Consider the following 22,473-nt stretch of genomic DNA (forward strand, 5'->3'; position numbering starts at 1 on the left):
ACGACAGTCTATGAGAGCGTACTATGGGAGCGAGAGGATCGTCATGCATCCCTTCGATGAACCACGGTACCGATGTATCGGTGCGGCGGGGAGGGCGACTTTAGTGGAGACAATAGAGTGGAGGGGTGGGGGATTGGGGAATATTATTGGCTAGTTAGCCGAAGGGCAGTTGAATTTGGGATTTGGGGGGCATTTTTTTGGGGGGGGGGGATTTTCATGCGGTGAGCGGGGGAGTTTGGCGCATGGTCGGTTCCTCCAAATGTGCTCCCATGTGTCAGTGAAGAGGCAAGCTGAAGCGCGTTCCGTTTGGGTGAGTGGTGTGCAGGACCGACCGTGTGAGGGGTGTAAAGTGACCGCGACAGGAGTGCTGTGAGTGTACCGCCTTTTTCCTTTAAAACTTGGTGCTTTGTGTGATCCATCGATACTAATAGTAATCCGGCAATCCCGACTAAAATGGCGCGGCCGGGTCTTTTCCCGCGAGATATGCTGGGAGGTTATTTTAATTGGTCTTTTAAGGACTTTTTTAGGACATGGTTTAGTTGGTTTGACAAACAGAGCGAGAGCAAGATGTGAAATGCATGAATGTGTAGTGGACATACTATGGGAGTTCCTAAGATATGTTTATTTACTTCGCATGTTAGCTTTCTGTCGAGTCAAACCTTCTACACTTAGACCAACTTTATACCCACAAAAATAACGACAACGACAATACCAAGTAAATACGATTAGAATCATCATTCAATATATTTTCATATAATATATCTTACTAATATTGAGAAAGTTCATATACACCGGATGAGATACATGCAAACACGACAGATTTTCATTGCATTTTGAACTTTTATAGGACCGAAAAAGAAAAGAAACCCGACCGTAAACCTATCCTACGGCGGCGGCCGACGTCCACTTTCCTTTGTACTTCCACATCGGTGACGACGTCCTCCATCTGCCATCTCCATGAACGGCGGCGGGGTTCAAGACCCGTGAAGTGAAGGTGCGGTCTCCGGCGAGGAAGAGTACAACACAGTAGACGGCGCATGATAGAAACTCAATGTTCTCAAATTTCTGAAACTCGATCTTTGATTCTTGCTCAGCTAGATGAAGATAATCTTGTTTCTACAAATGAAACTTTGGCTCGTAGTGGTAAAAGAACACAGGATCCTAAAGGCTCGGAGTGGTACGAGAAGGAGCAAGAACAAAGAACAAAAGATAGCCAGAGTCAAACACAAGAGAACAGAGAACTTCTCTTTGGTGAAGAAGAACCTAAAGAACGGGTCCATCAGGATGCCTAAGAAAATGAAGCAAAAGCAGACAGAGAAATTAAACTGGATGCTGAAATAGTAGATGGTGACATAATGAAGAAGAAGTAGTTCTGAAAGCTGAAAGAGCCGAAGAACCAAGGGTGGAAATGAACACACGACCACCTTATCCCACAAGAGAATAAAGTAGCCAAGCAACGAGGAATATAGAAAAAGGTAAGGAAAAGGAAAAAATACAAAGGTAAAATGAAGAAAACACTTCCTTAGCCCAAGGATGTCAGGCCAACTTTGAATGATGCACTTTATTCCTCCTTTTTGCAAGCAATAGCTGATCTTAAAGCTTTGATGCATGTAACTAGTATATTAAAGATTCCTACATTTGCCAAGTTCTTGCGTGACATCATTAACAATAAAAGAAGTATGAACATGAAGGAACAGGTGGCTATAATAATGGAGTATCTATAACCCACAAGTATAAGGGATCGTTTGTAGCCTTCTTCGATAAATAAGAGTGCCCAACACAATGAGGAGCTAAAGGAAGAACAAATATTCCCTCAAGTTGTATCGACCATCGATACAACTCTATGCACACTTGACATTTGCTTTACCTAAAACAAGTATGAAACTATTTTGCAAGAATGAAAGTATGAGTACTTTGCGAGAATAAAAGTATGAATAAAGTGCAAGACAATAAAAGTGGACAACTTTTGTCAACAAGAAATTCATTTGTCCCTAGGCAATCGATAACAAGTACTGTAATCATTCTTGTAATTTACATGAGAGAGAGAGAGGCATGAGCTAACATACTCTCTCTACTTGGATCATATGCACTTATGATTGAACCCCTAGCAAGCATCCGCAACTACTAAAGATCATTAAAGTCGTGAAACCCAACCATAGCATTAAGTATCAAGTCCTCTTTACTCCCATATGCCATAACCCACTTATCCGTGTTTAGGCTGCTATCACCCCCGCAACACCGACAATAAGCAAACCATGAACATATTGCAACACCCTATAGAGGGGGCTCCTCCGTTTGCTCGACATAGAGGGCACCGGAGGATAGCACCATAAATAAAATATACAATCATATCAACCAAGATCATGATTGACCCACAGGACCAAATGGATCTACTCAAACATCATAGGATAGCCAAATATCATTGGGAAATAATATATGGAGTTGAGCACCATGTTTAAGTAGAGATTACCGCAGGGAGAAGGGGTGTTACACCGCTGCATAGAGGGGGAGAAAGTTGGTGTTAACGGTAGCAAGATAGTTGATGTAGATCGCTGTCACGATCCTAGCCCCGACGACACTCCGGCGCCACCGGGAGAGAGGGGGAGAGAGCCCCCTCCTTCTTCCTCTTCCTTGGCCTCCCCCTAGGTGGGAGGAGAGTTCTCGCTCTATTCCATGGCCTCCATGGCAGCGGAGGGGCAGGAGCCCCTCCGAGATTGGATCTTTCTCTCTGTTTTCTTTTGTTTCGTGTTCCCCAGATCTGGCCCCTCATGGTTTCTTAAATTCCCGGAGATCCGTAACTCTGGTGCGCTGAAATTTTTACACGATCTTTTTCCATAAATTATCTTTCTTGCGCCAGAAGAAGGGCCCCAACCACCTTACAAGGAGGGCATATGACACATGGGAGCGCCTGGTACCCCCTGGCGCGCCCTAGTGTATCTTGGGGCCTGTGGGGACACGTTTACGTTGATTTCACCTCCCAAAATGCACAAGTATTCCAAAATAATTCTCCGTAATTGTTTATTGCATTTGGACTTCGTTTGATATGGATTTTCTGCAAAACAAAAACATGCAACAAACAGGAACTGGCACTGGGCACTGGATCAATAGGTTAGTCCAAATAAATCATATAAAATGTTGCCAAAAGTATGTGAAAGTTGTATAATGTTGGCATTAAACAATCAAAAATGTAGATATGACAGAGACGTATCAGCATCCCCAAGCTTAATTCCTGCTCGTTCTCGAGTAGGTAAAAGAGAAAAAAGATATTTTTTATGCGGAATGCTACCTAGCATAAACTTGATCATATATCTAATCATGGCATGAATATTAAGACATTAGTGGTTCAAAGAAATAGTCTATAATTTGACATAAAGACATCAATACTCAGGCATCCCAACAAACAATCATATCTTTCAACATATCAACGCTAAAGAAAGCTATCCCTACAAAATCATATATTCTTGTCATGCGCTGTCTTCTTAACACAAAGTATTTATCATGCACAACTCCGACGACAAGCCGAGCAATTGGTTCATACTTTTTAACGCGCTTCATCTTTTTCAACCCTCATGCAATACATGAGTGCAAGCCATGGATATAGCACTATAGGTGGAATAGAGTATGATGATAGGGGTAAATATAGAGAAGAAAAAAAGTAAGAAAGTCTCACATCGACGCGGCTAACCAACGGGCTTTGGAGATGCCCATCAATCGATATCAACGTGAGGAGTAGGGATTGTCATACAACGGATGCACTAAGAGCTATAAGTGTATGAAAGCACAATATGAAACTAAGTGGGTGTGCATCTAATCATATAATGAAAAAATTCCCACTAGTATATGAAAGTGACAACATAGCAGACTCTCCATATGAAAAAACATGGCGCTACTTTGAAGCACAAGTGTGGAACTAGCATGCCCCTTCTCTCTCTTTTTCTTTTTATTCTTTTTTGTTTTGTTTCTTTCTTTTCTTTCTTTTTTTTCTTTTCTATTTCTTCTTTTTATATTTTTTTCTCATTGTCTGGAGTCTCATCCTGACTTGCGGGGGAATCATAGTTTCCATCATCCTTTCCTCACTGGGGCAATGCTCTAATATTGAAAATTGATGATCATCACACTTCTATTTACTTACAACTCAATATTACAACTCGATACATATAACAAAATATGACTCTATATGAATGCCTCTGGCAGTGTGCCAGGATGTGCAATGATCATGTATGAAAAATGATGAACGGTGGCTGAGCCACAAATACTATGTCAACTATATGATCATGCAAAGCAATATGACAATGAATGCTCAAGTCATCAAAACGGAAGCGGTGGAAGTTGCATGGCAATATATCTCGGAATGGCTATGGAAAGGCCATAATAGGTAGGTATGGTGCCTGTTTTGACGAAGATGTAATAAGGCTAATATGTGATAGAGCATATAATATCACGGGGTTTGGATGCACTGGCAAAGTTTTGCACCGACTCTTGAGGTGAGAAAGGGCAATGCACGGTACCGTAGAGGCTAGTAAATAGCGGAAAGGTAAGAGTGCGTATAATCCATGGACTCGCATTAGTCATAAAGAACTCATATACTTATTGCAAAAGTTTGTTAGCCCTCGAAGCAAAGTACTACTACGCATGCCCCTAGGGGGATAGATTGGTAGGAAAAGACCATCGCTCCTCCCCGACCGCCACTCATAAGGAAGACAATCAATAAAAAATCATGCTCCAACTTCATAGCATAACGAGAGACCATACGTGCATGCTTCGGGAATCACAAGCCTTAACACGAATATTCTTACTAACCATAACCGTTTACTAGTACTTCCCACATATTCCATCTCTATATCGCAAAACTATTGCAAGGAATCAAACATATCATATTCGGTGATCCACAAGTTTTATGTAGGATTTTATGACTAACCATGCAATTGACCAATTCTTGTTAACTCTCTAAATAGGTATAAGTGAAGCATGAGAGTTTTAATTCTTTCTACAAAATACCATGCTCTGATAAATATAAGTGAAGTAAGAGAGCATTTGGTTTTCTATGTGAAGAGAAACAGGCAATCCAAACTTCAAATGATATAAGTGAAACACATGAAGCATTCTATAAAGCCATACTCAAAAGATATAAGTGAAGTGCAATGAGCATTCTATAAATCAGCCATGGACTATCTCATACCAGCATGGTGCATAAAAGAAAAGTGAAAAATAAACACAAAAGACGCTCCAGGATCTACACATATCACGTGAACGAAATGAAGACGAAAACATACCGATACTTGTTGAAGAAAGATGGGATACCTTCCGGCGCATCCCCAAGCTTAGACTGAGCCTCCTTGGATATATACTTGGGGTGCCTTGGCCATCCCCAAGCTTTGGCTCTTCCATCTCCTCCTTCTCCTCAGATCGAGACCTCCTCGATATTTGATCACTTCATCCACACAAAACTCAATAGAAAGCTCGGTAAGATCCGTTAGTATAATAAAGCAAATCACTACTCTAAGTACTGTTGCAAACCAATTCATATTTTGTTTTGGCAGTGTACTGCTACCTCTTGAGCACGGCGTTGGTTTTCCCTTGAAGAGGAAAGGGTGATTCAGTAAAGTAGCGTAAGTATTTCTATCAGTTTTTGAGAATCAAGGTATCAATCTAGTAGGAGGCTCCTCAAAAGTCCCACGCACCTACACAAACAAACAAGAACCTCGCAACCAACGCGATAAAGGGGTTGTCAATCCCTTCACGGTAACTTGCAAAAGTGAGATCTTATAGAGATAATAAGATAAGATAAATATTTTTGGTATTTTCATGATATAGATTGGAAAATAAAAGATGCAAATAAAAGTAGATGGAAAACTTATATGATAAAAGATAGACCCGGGGGCCATAGGTTTCACTAGTGGCTTCTCTCAAGATAGCATAAGTATTACTGTGGGTGAACAAATTACTGTCGAGCAATTGATAGAAAAGTGCATAGTTATGAGAATATCTAGGCATGATCATGTATATAGGCATCACGTCCGTGACAAGTAGATCGAAATGATTCTGCATCTACTACTATTACTCCACACATCGACCGATTCCTGCCTACATCTAGAGTATTAAGTTCATGAAGAACAGAGTAACGCATTAAGAAAGATGACATGATGTAGAGGGATAAACTCAAGCAATATGATATAAACCCCATCTTTTTATCCTCGATGGCAACAATACAATACGTGCCTTGCTGGCCCTACTGTCATTGGAAAAGGACACCACAAGATTGAACCCAAAACTAAGCACTTCTCCTATTGCAAGAAAGATCAATCTAGTAGGCCAAACCAAACTGATAATTCGAAGAGACTTGCAAAGATAACCAATCTTACATAAAAGAATTCAGAGAAGATTCAACTATTTCTCATAGATAAACTTGATTATAAACCCACAATTCATCGGATCTCGACAAACACACCGCAAAAAGAGTTACATCGAATAGATCTCCAAGAAGATCGAGGAGAACTTTGTATTGAGATTCAAAGAGAGAGAAGAAGCCATCTAGCTAATAACTATGGACCCGAAGGTCTGTGGTAAACTACTCACAAGTCATCGGAGAGGCCTTGGAGATGATGTAGAGGCCCTTCATGGTCAATTCCCCCTCCGGCGGAGCGTCGACGAAGGCTCCAAGATGGGATCTCACGGATACAGAAGGTTGTGGCGGTGGAATTAGGTTTTTGTGGTGCTCCTCGATGTTTTCAGGGTACGGGAGTATATATAGGCGAAGGAAGTACGTCGGAGGAGCAACAAGGGGCCCACGAGTGTGGGGGCGCGCCCACCCCAAGGGGCGCACCAGGCACCCTCGTGGCCGCCTCGTCTGTAGCTTGACGTCCACTCCGAGTCTCTTGGATTGCGTTTGTTCCAAAAAGATCGCTCCCGAAGGTTTCGTTCCGTTTGGACTCCGTTTGATATTCCTTTTCTTCGAAACACTGAAATAGAAAAAAAAACAGCAATTCGGGGTGGGCCTTCGGTTAGTAGGTTAGTCCCAAAAATGATATAAAAGTGTAAAGTAAAGCCCATAAACATCCAAAACGGGTAATATAATAGCATGGAACAATCAAAAATTATAGACATGTTGGAGACATATCAAGCATCCCCAAGCTTAATTCATGCTTGTCCTCGAGTAGGTAAATGATAAAAATAGAATTTTTTATGTGGAATGCTACCTAGCATATTTCTCAAGGTAACTTTCTTTATTGTGGCATGAATTTTCAGATCCAAATGATTCAAAATAAAAGTTCATATTAACATAGGAAATAGTAATACTTCAAGCATACTAACTAAGCAATCATGTCTTCTCTAAATAACATGGCATTAGAAGGTTCATCCCTACAAAATCATATAGTTAGGCTATCCTTCATTTTCATCACATAAAATACTCCCATCAAGAACAACCCCGGTTTCAGCCAAGCAATTGGTTCATACTTTTTAACGCGCTTCAGCTTTTTCAACTCTCACGCAATACATGAGTGTGAGCCATGGATATAGCACTATGGGTGGAATAGAATATGATGATGGAGGTTGTGTGGAGAAGACAAAAAAAAGGAGAAAGTCCCACATTGACGAGGCTAATCAACGAGCTATGGAGATGCCCATCAATTGATGTCAACATGAGGAGTAGGGATTGCCATGCAACAGATGTACTAGAGCTATAAATGTATGAAAGCTCAACAAAAGAAACTAAGTGGGTGTGCATCCAACTTGCTTGCTCATGAAGACCTAGGGAATTTTGAGGAAGCCTATCGTAGGAATATACAAGCCAGGTTCTATAATGAAAAATTCCCACTAGTATATGGAAGTGACAACATAAGAGACTTTCTATATGAAGAACATGGTGCTACTTTGAAGCACAAGTGTGGAAAAGGATAGTACATTGCCCCCTTTTTATTTTCTTTTTCTTCTTTTTTTTAGCCTTTTTTTCTTTTTTTTCTTTGGCCTTTCTTTTTTTGGCCTTTCTTTTTGGGGGGGGGGGGGCAATGCTCTAATAATGATGATCATCACACTTCTATTTATTTACAACTCAAGAATTACAACTCAAAACTAGAACAATATATGACTCTATATGAATGCCTCTGGCGGTGTACCGGGATGGGCAATGAATCAAGAGTGACATGTATGAAAATTTATGCATGGTGGGTTTTCCACAAATACAATGTCAACTACATGATCATGCAAGGCAATATGACAATGATGATGTGTGTCATGATAAACGGAACGGTGGAAAGTTGCATGGCAATATATCTCGGAATGGCTATGGAAATGCCATAATAGGTAGGTATGCTGGCTGTTTTGAGGAAGATATAAGGAGGTTTATGTGTGATAGAGCGTATCGTATCGTGAGGTTTGGATGCATCGGTGAAGTTTGCACCAACTCTCAAGGTGAGGAAGGGCAATGCACGGTACCGAAGAGGCTAGCAATGATGGAAAGGTAAAAGTGTGTATAATCCATGGACACACATTAGTCATAAAGAACTCATATACTTATTGCAAAACTTTTATTAGCCCTCAAAGCAAAGTACTACTACGCATGCTCCTAGGGGGGAGGTTGGTAGGAGCTAACCATCGCGTGCCCCCGACCTCCACTCAAGGGAAGGCAATCAAAAGAGCGCTCCATGCAATAAATTTGTTACACAACTTTTACCATACGTGCATGCTACGAGACTTGCCAACTTCTACTAGCATGACTCTAATATCACCACCTCTATATCTCAAAACAATTATCAAGCATCAAATTGATCATAGCATCCAATTCACTTCCTATGATAGTTTTTACTATACCCAACTTGGATGCCCATCCTTCTAGGACCAATTTTATAACCATAGCAAATACCATGCTGTTCCAAAATAATCTCAAAATAATATAAGTGAAGCATGAGAGATCAACAATTTCTACAAAATCAAGCCACCGCCGTGCTCTAAAAAGTATAAGTGAAGCACATAGAGCGAAACTATCTAGCTCAAAAGATATAAGTGAAGCACATAGAGTATTCTAATAAATTCAAAATCAAGTGGGTTTCTCCCAAAAGGTTTGTACAGCAAGGATGATTGTGGTAAACTAAAAATCAAAAACTAATATCATACAAGACACTCCAAGCAAAACACATATCATGTGGCGAATAAAAATATAGCTCCAAGTAAAGTTACCGATAAACAAAGACAAAAGAGGGGATGCCTTTCGGGGAATCCCCAAGCTTAGGCTTCTGTTGTCTTTGGATATCTTGGGGTGCCATGGGCATCACCAAGCTTAGTCTCTTGCCACTCCTTATTCCATAGTTCATCAAATCTTTACCCAAAACTTGAAAACTTCACAACACAAAACTCAACAGGATATCTCATAAGCTCCGTTAGTGCAAGAAAGAAAAACCACCACATAAGGTGCTGTAATGAACTCATTCTTTATTTATATTGGTGTTAAACCTATTGTATTACAACTTCTCTATGGTTCATACCCCCCGATACTAGCCATAGATGCATCAAAATAAGCAAACAACACACGAAAAACCGGATCTGTCAAAAACAGAATAGTCTGTAGAAATCTGTAACTTTGGAATACTTATGGAACTCTAAAATTCCTACCAAAATAGGAAGTCCTGGGCAATTTGTCTATTGATCTACAGCAAAATGAATCAACGCAAAAGCACGTTTCTGTGATTTACTAAAATTATACTCGTGCGCGCAAAAGTTTCTGTTTTTCAGCAAAGTCAAATTAACTATCACCGTAGGTTATCCTATAGGTTCTATTTGGCACAAACACTAATTAAAACATATAACCACATCTAAACAGAGGCTAGATGAAATATTTATTACTAAACAGAAGCAAAAAGTAAGAAACAAAATAAAATTAGGTTGCCTCCCAACTAGCTATTGTTTAACGCCCCTAGCTAGGCATAGAAGCGAGAATAGATCTAAGTAGTGCCATAATAATAAGATAGATCACGAAAACTCATCTCATATTCTCTACGTTCAGCAGCAAGTTTCCTTTGTGGCAAGAAAAGTAATCAAAAGGGCTAAATATAATGGGACAAAAGTCCCCAAGATCAATCTCAGGAGGTATGGGTTCCTCCTTTGGCCCTTCATATTGCACAACCAATTCATCATTATAGGCATTCTTTTGACAGAACCTCTTGAGTCTATACTCAAGAGAATATCCTAACTCATTATTTCGAATAGCAAAATCATTATTAAGTTCAGAATTCTATTAACTAAAACAGTGGTAGGAACCTTTGTTTCTAAGGTTTTCATTAAAAGCAATATAGTCCAAATATTGGAAACGCATTGTTTCCTCTTGATCGAAGAGGATCGTCTATATGGAAGGACGGCCGGCGTCCACCCTATAGTGCACAAAAATTTCTTTGGCTTCTTTTATTATAAATCAAAACTCATGTGCCAAAAAGATGTAGTTGTGTGCTTTACAGAAGAATGCTCAATATTAGAAAATTCTAGGAAAATTCTTTGTATGCAAGGATGCATGTGCATAAACTGTCTTTCAAGTTCAACTATAAGCATGGCAATAGCATCCACAAGACTACTAGTTCTATGCAAAATAGAACTACCCATAGAAGGTAAAGCATCGGCATAAGTAAAGAAATCTTGAATAACCCCTTTTCCAATAATATTACCACTACCGATTCGAAACTTTTTAGTATGTAAGATAGGGGGTTCTTCAGCAAGAGCATCAGAATTTTCCATGTTACCATTATTGTCCATATCGATGATAATCTCCCCAATTTCAGACATAACGGCAGAAGAAGCAAGGAGAAAGAGAAGAAGGGAGGCAAACGGAAAGAGAGGACGAATAAAACGGCAAGGGTAAAGTGTGGGAGAGGAAAACGAGAGGCAAATGGCAAATAATGTAATGCGAGGGAGATGAGTTTGTGATGGGTATTTGGTATTTATTGACTTGAGCGAGGACCTCCCCGGCAACGGTGCCAGAAATCCTTCTTGCTACCTCCTGAGCACTGCGTTGGTTTTCCCTTGAAGAGGAAAGGGTGATGCAGTAAAGTAGCATAAGTATTTCCCTCAGTTTTTGAGAACCAAGGTATCAATCCAGTAGGAGGCTCCTCAAAAGTCCCACGCACCTACACAAACAAACAAGAACCTCGCAACCAACGCGATAAAGGGGTTGTCATAGGTTTCACTAGTGGCTTCTCTCAAGATAGCATAAGTATTACGGTGGGTGAACAAATTACTGTCGAGCAATTGATAGAAAAGTGCATAGTTATGAGAATATCTAGGCATGATCATGTATATAGGCATCACGTCCGTGACAAGTAGATCGAAACGATTCTGCATCTACTACTATTACACCACACATCGACCGACTCCTACCTGCATCTAGAGTATTAAGTCCATGAAGAACAGAGTAACGCATTAAGAATGATGACATGATGTAGAGGGATAAACTCAAGCAATAAGATATAAACCCCATCTTTTTATCCTTGATGGCAACAATACAATACGTGCCTTGCTGCCCTAGCTGTCACTGGGAAAGGACACCGCAAGATTGAACCCAAAGCTAAGCACTTCTCATATTGCAAGAAAGATCAATCTAGTAGGCCAAACCAAACTGATAATTCGAAGGGACTTGCAAAAATAACCAATCATACATAAAAGAATTCAGAGAAGATTCAATTATTTCTCATAGATAAACTTGATCATAAACCCACAATTCATCGGATCTCGACAAACACACCGCAAAAAGAGTTACATCGAATAGATCTCCAAGAAGATAGAGAAGAACTTTGTATTGAGATTCAAAGAGAGAGAAGAAGCCATCTAGCTAATAACTATGGACCCGAAGGTCTATGGTAAACTACTCACAACTCATCGGAGAGGCCTTGGAGATGATGTAGAGGCCCTCCGTGGTCGATTCCCCCTCCGGCGCAGCGCTGACGAAGGCTCCGAGATGGGATCTCGCGGATACAGAAGGTTGTGGCGGTGGAATTAGGTTTTTGTGGTGCTCCTCGATGTTTTCAGGGTACGGGAGTATATATAGGCGAAGGAAGTACGTCGGTGGAGTAACGAGGGGCCCATAAGGGTGGGGGGCGCGCCCAACCGCAGGGGGTGCGCCTGGCACCCTCGTGGCCGCCTCGTCTGCAGCTTGACGTCCACTCCAAGTCTCCTGGATTGCGTTTGTTTCGAAAAGATCGCTCCCGAAGGTTTCATTCCGTTTGGACTCCATTTGATATTTCTTTTCATTGAAACATTGAAATAGGCAAAAAAACAGCAATTCGGGCTTGGCCTTCGGTTAGTTGGTTAGTCCCAAAAATGATATAAAAGTGTAAAGTAAAGCCCATAAATATCCAAAACGGATAATATAATAGCATGGAACAATAAAAAATTATAGATACGTTGGAGACGTATCATGTACCTACTGTAATATAACTTTTACATATCTTATACCATCGGCAAAAACCCGATAGTTTCATCAAAACAAACAAAACAATGCATCGAAAACATAATCTACTACCACTATAAAAGGAAGAGAGAGGAAGATCTAAACAATCACATCCATCCATCATCAAAATCTAATGGCCTTTAATCCTTTTGTGTTTAACGCTACCAACCGCGATCGCTAATCTGCCCCGCAGTACAAAAATAAAGAAAACCGCCCGCACGACCTCCTCCTTCTCCTCCCGCATGACCTCCTCCTCCCGCGCCGTTCGCCTCCCTTCGCCGCGCCCTTCGCCGCAGCCGAGGCAGACGAGCCCCCTGAAGGGGAGGTCCCTCTAGGGATGGTGCAGTAGGCGAGCGCCGCGTAGGCGTCGGCAAGGACGTGGACGAGGGAGGTGGCCCTGTTTTGTGCGAAGGGGAAGCAGATGCCGACGGCGCTGGCGACGAGGATTGATGCCGACAGCGCTTGACGGCCCCGCCCCGCCTCTCCCAGCCGCCGCCGTCGCCGAAGACGGAGGGCTCCGGCTTCGCGCCCCAGGACACAGCCTGGGTGACCGGCGGCGCCGGGTGCGCCCAGAAGGAGCAGGTGTTGTTGCCTCCCCGGCCGTCGCCGCCCGGCACACTAGGAGCTGTGCCGGGGACTGTCGAGTCGCCGCGGCCGCCCCGCTTGGAGAATCCGCATGGTAGTCGCTGTGCCGTGCTCATCTGATGCCTGGACGACAAGGAGCAGCCTGCCAACATCCCTGAGACAGGCGTCACCAGCGGATGCAGCAGTGCAACGTAACTCCTCCTCTGAACTCTGCTCTTCCTCCTCCTGTGCTTTGCTGATCACACTCACTCTCTAACCTCTTTCTGATATGTGGGTACAGCTTGAGCTTCAGTGAGGTGTAGTGTATGAATGGATGGATGGATGAATGTGGAAGTAAAAACAGGGGAATGTTGGCGTTCTTGGAAAGAATTGTCAGTCCAAAGAAAGAAAATGAGAGAAGAAAAGAAACTGAAAAAGGAATGTAATATGTTTGTGTATCTGCTGTATATGCAGGAAAGAATTCAGTGGTGGTGTTTGGACTCTGCAGAAATGCTGCTTAGTACAAAAGAATCAATGAATCTTGTGCCGGAACGCGGCTGCACTGGGCACAAGAAAAGCTGTCTTGACCTGCGTCGCCACAGCCACGTCGCAACAGACCCCTCCGTCTCCGTGCCCGGCGCTCTCCCCTGCTCTAGCGCCGCAATCCGGGCCGAATCAGCACCTTCCTCCGTCGTCGATCTGCGGCCCCTTCATGCTTCATGCCTGTGGTGTGCTCGACATGCCGCCCCGACACGTTGCACTGGTATGTGTCCGACAGCGCCATCAAATTTCATAGTAATATTCAGCTTTGTCCGTGTTGCAATAACAATTAACTATATATATAACTCTTCCCGTGTTCAATACTGATGGGCGATGGCTGTTATCTCCTTTTTGTTTTGGGAAAGGACCTCAGACCAATTAAACGTCCAGCCAGAGATACAAGGCACCCCAAACAGTGTGAATGATTTACTCAAGTTCTAAGCTATCCAAGGCGTTGGATTTTTTCTGGACATGGTTCAGAACGAAGACTGTACAGACATATAGTAATCGCAAAGCTTACGTCACAGAATGATATAAGTAAGAAATGATACTCAATGTATTGAAACACTGATGTTGGTTTTAGATATGGAGTAAGAAGTTCCCAGGAAGAAACACTTTTCTGAACCATGCACATTTTCTCACATTATGCCAGTTAGAAGGAAGAGAATTAAGAACATTAACACATATCTTTGGTGAATATCGTTGTACTACGTCCAATGGTATACCATGCATACATATGTAAAAGGTTAAAAGTGACAAATATCGACCAAAAGAAACCATGCCCAGGAGCTAGATAGATTCTGGCCAAATAGATTTTGAAGAAGGGAGTTGGAACTTTGCAGTTGATTTTCTACATCAAATTTGGTAGCCTGGACCCTGGAGATGCAGGAGTAGGCACAAGGAAGCAGACGGGATAGTAATTTACTATGTGTTAGTTGTTAAATATAAGCTACAGGTCCAAATGTTGATGGTCCTGCTTACAAGTCGTATGAAATGTTTTTTCAAATGCTTTATGATGTTTTTCTTTAGTTGCCTCTGAAGTACATAATTTTATTTTCTCTTTTTTCTCATAGTGCCTAGCATTTTGATGGGATATGGGAAGAGATGGGTGAATGACCTATAGGATTTAATAGCCCGTGCTCCCTTGCTGTCTGCCTGCAACACAAGCTCATGCTCTACTACAGGGAGGCTGCGGTCATAAGAGGACATCATCAAGATCTTCGATTGGTGCAACCGACTGATTGATGTTGCTGTTTGGACGGCCTGTAGTTCGAGTCATTCTAGGTTTTCTACTGTTATACCTCGCATCTAGAAGATCTTTGGTGGGTTTCATAATCGTAAGGTCAAATGTCATTATACAAATTGAGTGCTATTACCATGCATGTGACTGTTCTGTTTGAAGTAAGTCAAACTCTGTTAGTTATGTGATGCTTCCAAATTGAATAAGTAGAAGTGCACATCTGACATATATCTTGAATTAATGTTTCGAGAAATAATGAGTTAATTTTATGAACACCGATGGGCAAACGTTTTATCTTTATTTGATGATCCAGAGAGAGGTCAACTTACATTTTTACTGTCATTAACCTTTTATTGCCATCTTGATAAACACATGGTGAATTATGTACTAAGTGTATATAAGGTCTCAGATCAATGTTGATGCTCCTGCTTCTCCTTTTATTTCTCATATATTAGAAGCTGCTGGAAACATTTGTAGTTCCCCTGGCATGTTTAGCATGTAGTTATTTCCCTTATTTAAATGCAGATGAAACATAATAATCTAGATGCATCTATTCTCTTTTTGGACCAGGCGAGTGTTCCCCGTTTGAATAATGAATACCTAGAGTGGCAGTATTGCTAACGGTGAAATGCATTTAAAATATCTGTAGGTTGTATATTCTGACTGAAAATATTTGCATAGGTTATACGGCCCAGAGTGTCCATTGTCGACGCCACCTTCGCTGCTGTACCCATATTTGGGGCCAACCAAACTATGTAGCCATCTGTCATCCTGGAGGTCTCAAGACGAGGTCGTGCCCAAGAAGCTCCGGTGTCAGGATAGAACGGTAATACATGCCTGTGCTTTAAATATATGTTTTAACCATAAAATTGATTTGTTCCTTTCAATGGTATGTCGACATGCATTTCCAAGTATATGCACTACATGTTGCTATCAAATGACTCACTTCTAATGCATTGCTTCTTAGCTGAATATATGTTTATTTATTGTACTTTTTTCCTTAGAAACCACTGTTCTCAAGTGGAGAGTGGAGACACGATTGTAAAGGTCATCCCTTGTAATCTCAACTAAAATAATTAAGCGGATGTCTAGCTGATGTTGGCATACATGGAAATTCGTCTTGTCTTTGATTGGTTAACTCCCAATAGGCTTCACCAAATTGTTTTAAATTTTTCTTTTATACATCAACTAGATGCTTGTCATTATATTTAATTGGAAACATCATGTAAAACCAGTGTACAAGAAAAATCTTGGAAAACTCAGGCAACAGTTAGCTATGAAGCATATCCATTTTATTACAACTTGCTTATGATGTACTATAATTGTCCAACACAAAACTCAAACTAACAACACAGGTACCTAAATCATACCTGTAAATCAACATCAGAAAAGAAAAGGAAAAAAAGTTGGTTCCAACGAACAGGTCGAGCAGCCCACGCCGCTTGCAGCTATTTCTTTCGGTACAGTTTCCATGCTTCATCAGGATAGAGGGAGGCATCAGCATGCACCAAGTCTATGTCATCTTTCCCAAGCCAGGCACACATGAAGTCTCGTTTTTTTTGAAACGATGTCTCATCTTGTTGATGCACATGAATTTCATGTGCATGCTTACTAGTATGTCTTAAACAGGACAATCTGTAGCAATCTGAACATCTTCCATACTTCTGGTACTCCAAAACTTTTGAAAAATTAGGACAAAATAAAAAATTTGTATAGCAATATTGTCCAAAAAGAATCAGAAGCTTTTGACGTTCTAGTAAAAAAAAGTAAAATCGCGCACTACAGCCAAATTTTCTGTTTTTGCACCGCACATACCAACAAGTAATCTACTCACCCTAAAGGCAAATCTTGGCACAATAATTTTACAATACAATGGATTTGTACAAGGGGATAATTATTTTTGTAGAAAATGTTCTGTAATTCAAGATTCACAAAGTTTCCATGGGCATGAACAAAGTTCAAGGCATGCTCCTGCTTCCACGGTGCTCGTCTTTCTCAATTTCACTTTTCTTTTTGTGAAGTTTTAAGTTCCCCTCTATATTTTTTTGTTTTTAAACTTTATAAAAGCACTCAATAGAATAAAATGACTCTCTAAAACTTCCGGGGTGTCTCCCTGGCAGTGCTTTCTTTAAAGCCATTAAGCTAGGCATAAAGTGCTCAAGTAATGAATCCAGCCGGATCCCAAGGTATATCAAAGCCAATTTTAATTAGCAATGATTTGGATTTTAGTAGTGACATAGAGCAACATATATCATGCAATGACGAAGTCTAACTCTTCTATGCATCGTCATGTCATAACAGAACAATTCATGCACATCAAGCAAAGGCCAATACATAGCATAAGAAGTTTCTTGCAATTTTTTCATGTTGGAAACATAAAGAGGTAGAGATGTAGTTCCCCTCTCATAAGAATTGCAAGTATAAGCGGCAAGCACATTATATTCATCAAAATCATCATGTGTAGTAGCAAAACGCAACCCAACAATATAATCCTTAGTAAGTGCAAACTTCTCCGATACAGTGTAGTTTGGAGAATTCAAAAAGATAATTGGACTATCATGCGTGCGTGCAATAGAAACAGTTTCATTCTCAACATAAGGAAATATAGCAAGTTCATCTCCATAAGCATAATTCATATTGGCATCTAGGGCACAAGCATAGCAAGCATCAAGTTCATCAAAAAGGGATATTTCAAAAGAATCAACGGGGTCATAGCAATTATCATAGCATTCATCCTTCGGTAAGCATGAAGGAAAATTAAAGAATGTATGAGCTGGAGAGTTACTCTCATTAGAAGGTGGGAACGGGTAGCTAATCCGCTCTTCCTCCTTTTGTTCTTTGCTCTCCTCATCATCTGTTTCATCCAATGAGCTCACAATGTCATTAATTTCTTCTTCCATAGACTCCTGCAAAATATTAATCTCTTCCTGGGCAGCGGAGGAGTCCTCAATATATTGTTTAACATAGGCATTAGAAGCATAATTATCATAGCAATATTTAAGTATGGCAAATTTTTCATATTTGTAAAGAGTAGCATCATACTTTTCAATCAAAGAAGCAATTTCATAAGCACCGTTAAAAGCAACAAATTCTTCAATTTGTTGAACATCATAGTAATTATAAACACCCATAGCATACGAAGATACGATGGCATTATCACTAAACTCACATTGGTAAGGAAGGTGTTTCTTAGGGTCTTTAGAACAACAAGTAAAATCATATAATTCACATAAATTCCAAGCATAGCATTGCATAGTATTAATTTCATGCCATAAAAGTGTCCTTTGGAGATAAACGGTGTCGCACGTAACAAGCATGATCATCTAATGATTTTCCCTCAACTAAGCTAGCGGGGTTTCAGCACGAGCACATAGGGATCAAAGATGATCCAAGTAAAAAGCTTCAGTAGTGTGATAGATTTTGGGTGGTTCTGCAACCATTGGTTTAGTAGGTACACCTAATATTTTTTGGTATTTTGCATTTCCTACCCATAACTAAAGATAGAAAACAACTTAGAACATGAAATAAAAACTACTTAGTGATAAAGCAAACAAGCACACACGAGAGTATTCATCCCATGCCAGTGCTCCCCGGCAATGGCGCCAGAAAAAGGTCTTCATAACCCACAAGTACAGGGGATTGTTTGTATCATTCTTTGATCAATAAGAGCGTCGAACCCAACAAGGAGCTAAAGGTAGAACAAATATTCCCTCAAGTTCTATCGACCACCGATACAACTCTATGCACACTTGACGTTTTCTTTACCTAAAACAAGTATGAAACTATTTTGCAAAAATAAAACTATGAGTACTTTGCGACAATAAAACTACGAATAAACTACAAGACAATAAAAGTGGATAGCTTTTGTCAACAAGAAAGTAATTTGTCCCTAGGTAATCGATAACAAGTACATGTAATCATTCTTGTAATTTTACATGAGGGAGGGGCATGAGCTAACATACTTTCTCTACTTGGATCATATGCACTTATGATTGGACCCCTAGCAAGCATCTGCAAATACTAAAGATCATTAAGGTCGTGAAACCCAACCATAGCATTACGTATCAAATCCTCTTTACTCCCATACGCCATAAACCACTTATCCGCGTTTACGCTGCTGTCACCCCCGCAACACCGACGATAAGAAAACCATGAACATATTGCAACACCCTACAGCCGGGGCCCCTCCATTTGTGCGACATGGAGGGCACCGTAGGACAATACCATAAATAAAATATACAATCATACCAACCAAGATCACGATTAACCCACAGGACAAAATTGATCTACTCAAACATCATAGGATAGCCAAATATCATTGGGAAATAATATATGGAGTTGAGCACCACGTTTAAGTAGAGATTACAGCAGGGCGAAGGGGTGTTATGTCGCTGCATAGAGGGGGGAGAGCTGGTGTTCACAGTAGCAAGTTAGTTGATGTAGATCATCATCACGATCCTAGCCCCGGCGGCACTCCAGCGCCATCGGGAGAGACTCCTTCTTCTTATTCCTTGGCCTCCCCACTAGATGGGAGGAGAGTTACCCCACTGGTCCATGGCCTCCATGGAGGTGGAGGGGCAAGAGCCCCTCCGAGATTGGATCTCCCTCTTTGTTCTCTTCTGTTTCGCGTTCCCCGGATCTGGCCCTTCACGGTTTCTTAAATTCCTGAAGATCCGTAACTCTGATTGCGCTGTAATTTTTACACGATTATTTTCTATAAATTATCTTTCTTGGCAAGAAGAAGGGCCCCAACCGCCTTACTAGGAGGGCATAAGACACTTGGGCGAGCTTGGCACCCTCTGGCACGCCCTGGTGTATCTTGGGGCCTGTGGGCCCCTATTTACGTTGATTCCACCTCCCAAAATTCACAAATATTCCAAAATAATTCTCCATAAAATTTTATTGCATTTGGACTTCGTTTGATATAGATTTTCTGTGAAATCAAAACATGCAACAAATAGGAACTGGCACTAGGCATTGGATCAATAGGTAAGTCCAAATAAAGCATATAAAATGTTGCCAAAAGTATGTGAAAGTTGTATAATATTGGCATCAAACAATCAAAAATTATAGATACGATGGAGACGTATCAAGTATCCCTTTGAGAATAAGATACCAGAAAAGTTGGGAGATCCAGGTATACCTACAATATCTTGGTCAATTGGTAATCTTGATATAAATAATGCTCTTTGTGATGTAGGATCAAGTGTTAGTGTGATGCCTCCAACTTCATCATAAACTGAATTTAGTTGAATGTATGGACACGAGCATCACCTTGAAGACGGCAAATAAGTCCACAAAGAAGCTAGTTGGAGTGGCTGAGAATGTTTCACTAAGATTAGATGAGCATGTTATACACCGATTTGTTATCCTTGCCATGCCCGAAGATGAAAAATTATCAGTTATCCTTGGTAGACCATTTTTTAATACCGTAGGTGCAGCACTGGACTGCTCCAAAGGAAAAGTAACTTTCAGAGTTTGTGAAGAAGAAATAGTTAAGTACTTCCTAAAGAAGCCAGGGGCAAGGGACAAGTATGTTCCCCCACCTAAAAGAATATGTGAGGTAAGTAAGGAAAGTCTTAGGCCACCAGGGACTTGACATGATACCGAGGTATGGGGTTGAACTTAGCAACCTAAATACCAGCGCTTAATGGGAGGCAACCCATTAGTCTCTCAAAACTTTTTCTTTGCTATTTTGCTCTCATAAATAATTTTATGAAAATATATTCTCGACAAGCTTGTGGTTGAATTTGTGTGATAGGAGACACATTGAAGAAAGAAGGTGGAAGTAAGATGCTAGAGAGAAGAGCAAATACGGAGAAAGACGACGTGTCATATGGGCGCATGCGCCCGTATGAGTGGTCACATGGAAAACTAGAGGAAATGTCAAACAAGACCAGGGAAATCGATGGTGTATATGTAGGAATGAAGTATGTCTACCAGAGGGGGGTGAATGGGAGTTTGAAAATTTCTTTCTGGAACTTGAAAACTCTCAGAACACAACAGCGAAAAGAAGGATAACAGATAATAGTGAGTGAAAGTAAACTGCAGAACTGAAACTAAGCACAGTCATTGAAGAAAATCACATGGTGGTAAATATACAGGCAGGGTAATTCAAATGGAATAGTGCGAAGAAATAACCAGTGATGCTCGATTGAGACAAACAATTTCTTAAATTCCCGAAGATCCGTAACTCTGATTGCGCTGTAATTTTTACACGATTATTTTCCATAAATTATCTTTATTTCACAAGAAGAAGGGCCCCAACCGCCTTACTAGGAGGGCATAAGACACTTGGGCATGCTTGGCACCCTCTAGCGTGACCTAACCAGCAAAATAAGCAATCTAAAGGCAGTAAAGAGGGACCGTTCGGTCTGAACAGAGTTCTGGACAGACTATGCCAAATTCATGGCACCCCCGACAAACCTGTGAACCACATGCACAGGGAGTGCTGGGTCTTCAAGCAGGCCAGCAAACTAAACACCGAATACAAGGGAAGGGAAACACCAAGTGAAGACGAGGATGAACCTTGCCAGCCGAACACTGGGGGATAGAAAAAATTCCCGCCAGAGGTTAAAACAGTGAACATGATCCACGTGACTCGCACATCCTTGGGAAGGCACGAACGCGCCCATAAAGACGCGTGCGATATAGATCCCATCGTACCCACACTTAACCAATGGATATCTTGTTCAATCACCTTCGATCGCCTGGACGGCCGAACTAGTATTCGGCGCGAAGGATCAAATGCCTTGGTACTTGACCCAATAATCGACGGATACCATCTCACTCATGTCCTCATGGACGGCGGCAGCAGTCTCAATTTAATATATGAGGACACCGTCCGCAGGATGGGGATAGACTCATTCAGAATCAGCAAGAATAACACCACCTTTGAAGGGGCGATACTAGGCGTTGAAGCCTACAGCAGGGGCTCCGTCATACTGGAGGTAACATTCGGCTCTCCAGGCAACTCCAGAAGCGAAGAACTAGTCTTCATAATCGCACCCTTCCAAAGCAGCTATCAAGCATTGCTTGGAAGAACGGCCTTCGCCCGCTTCAACGCATTGCCACACTATGGCTACCTTAAACTTAAGACGCCTGGTCCACGCGGCGTCATCACCGTTAGTGGAATAACAGAGCGCTCTTCGCGCGTAGAGGAATACGCGACGACCCTAGCGGCCGGACTATAAGAGGCCTCTAACAAAAATATGACAGGTCGTTAAGACCACGGACACGGTTAGACGAGTCCGGCAGCCCATAGCAAACAAGGGCACCGTATGTGTAATCCTATAATTGATACCGGGGGCTAATAATAAAGCCCCACACTTGGCTCAACCTTATTGGTAGGCCAACAACTTACATTTTTACTATCCCTCGCATACTTACGTTGCACTCTTCTATGAGTTTCCTTCTTCTGCAGACAACATTCGCGCAATACCCTTCCAAGATGCGGCACAACGGAGACAAAGGCGCAGACGTGCAGCAGGGCCCCATTCAACATGTTTCTTTTTAGATTAAGCCCCTGTGTAAACCTTTTCTATTGCCTCTTGTTGTTTCACCATCCCATGGGTTCCATACCCACAGAGGATACTTCCCTTTTTGGCATTTCGCCACGACAGATTAACGCACGTACCTGGAAACACAGGGTTTATAATGTATGGGCATTCTTGAGCCCATCATCTGTTATAAAGTCCAAATA

General features: G+C 41.4%; 1 protein-coding gene across 2 annotated transcripts; it reads left to right on the top strand.

Moving 5' to 3' along the window:
- Positions 1–12,676: 12,676 nt before the first annotated feature.
- Positions 12,677–16,508, top strand: LOC123041262 (uncharacterized). Of its 2 annotated transcripts, XM_044463909.1 has the most exons (3): positions 12,677–13,203; positions 13,466–13,754; positions 15,453–16,508. In XM_044463909.1, exons 1-3 carry the CDS (start codon positions 13,189–13,191, stop codon positions 15,599–15,601), a joined length of 453 nt encoding a protein of 150 aa, XP_044319844.1. In that variant the 5' UTR covers positions 12,677–13,188; the 3' UTR covers positions 15,602–16,508. The 2 variants fall into 2 exon arrangements, 1 of the variants encoding a protein (XP_044319844.1); XR_006418445.1 differs by lacking the exons at positions 12,677–13,203; positions 15,453–16,508 and adding an exon at positions 14,605–15,437 and having other exon boundaries at positions 13,212–13,754.
- Positions 16,509–22,473: the final 5,965 nt, after the last annotated feature.

The sequence above is a fragment of the Triticum aestivum genome, chromosome 2B (assembly GCF_018294505.1).
Source record: "Triticum aestivum cultivar Chinese Spring chromosome 2B, IWGSC CS RefSeq v2.1, whole genome shotgun sequence".
Taxonomy (NCBI): Eukaryota; Viridiplantae; Streptophyta; class Magnoliopsida; order Poales; family Poaceae; genus Triticum; species Triticum aestivum.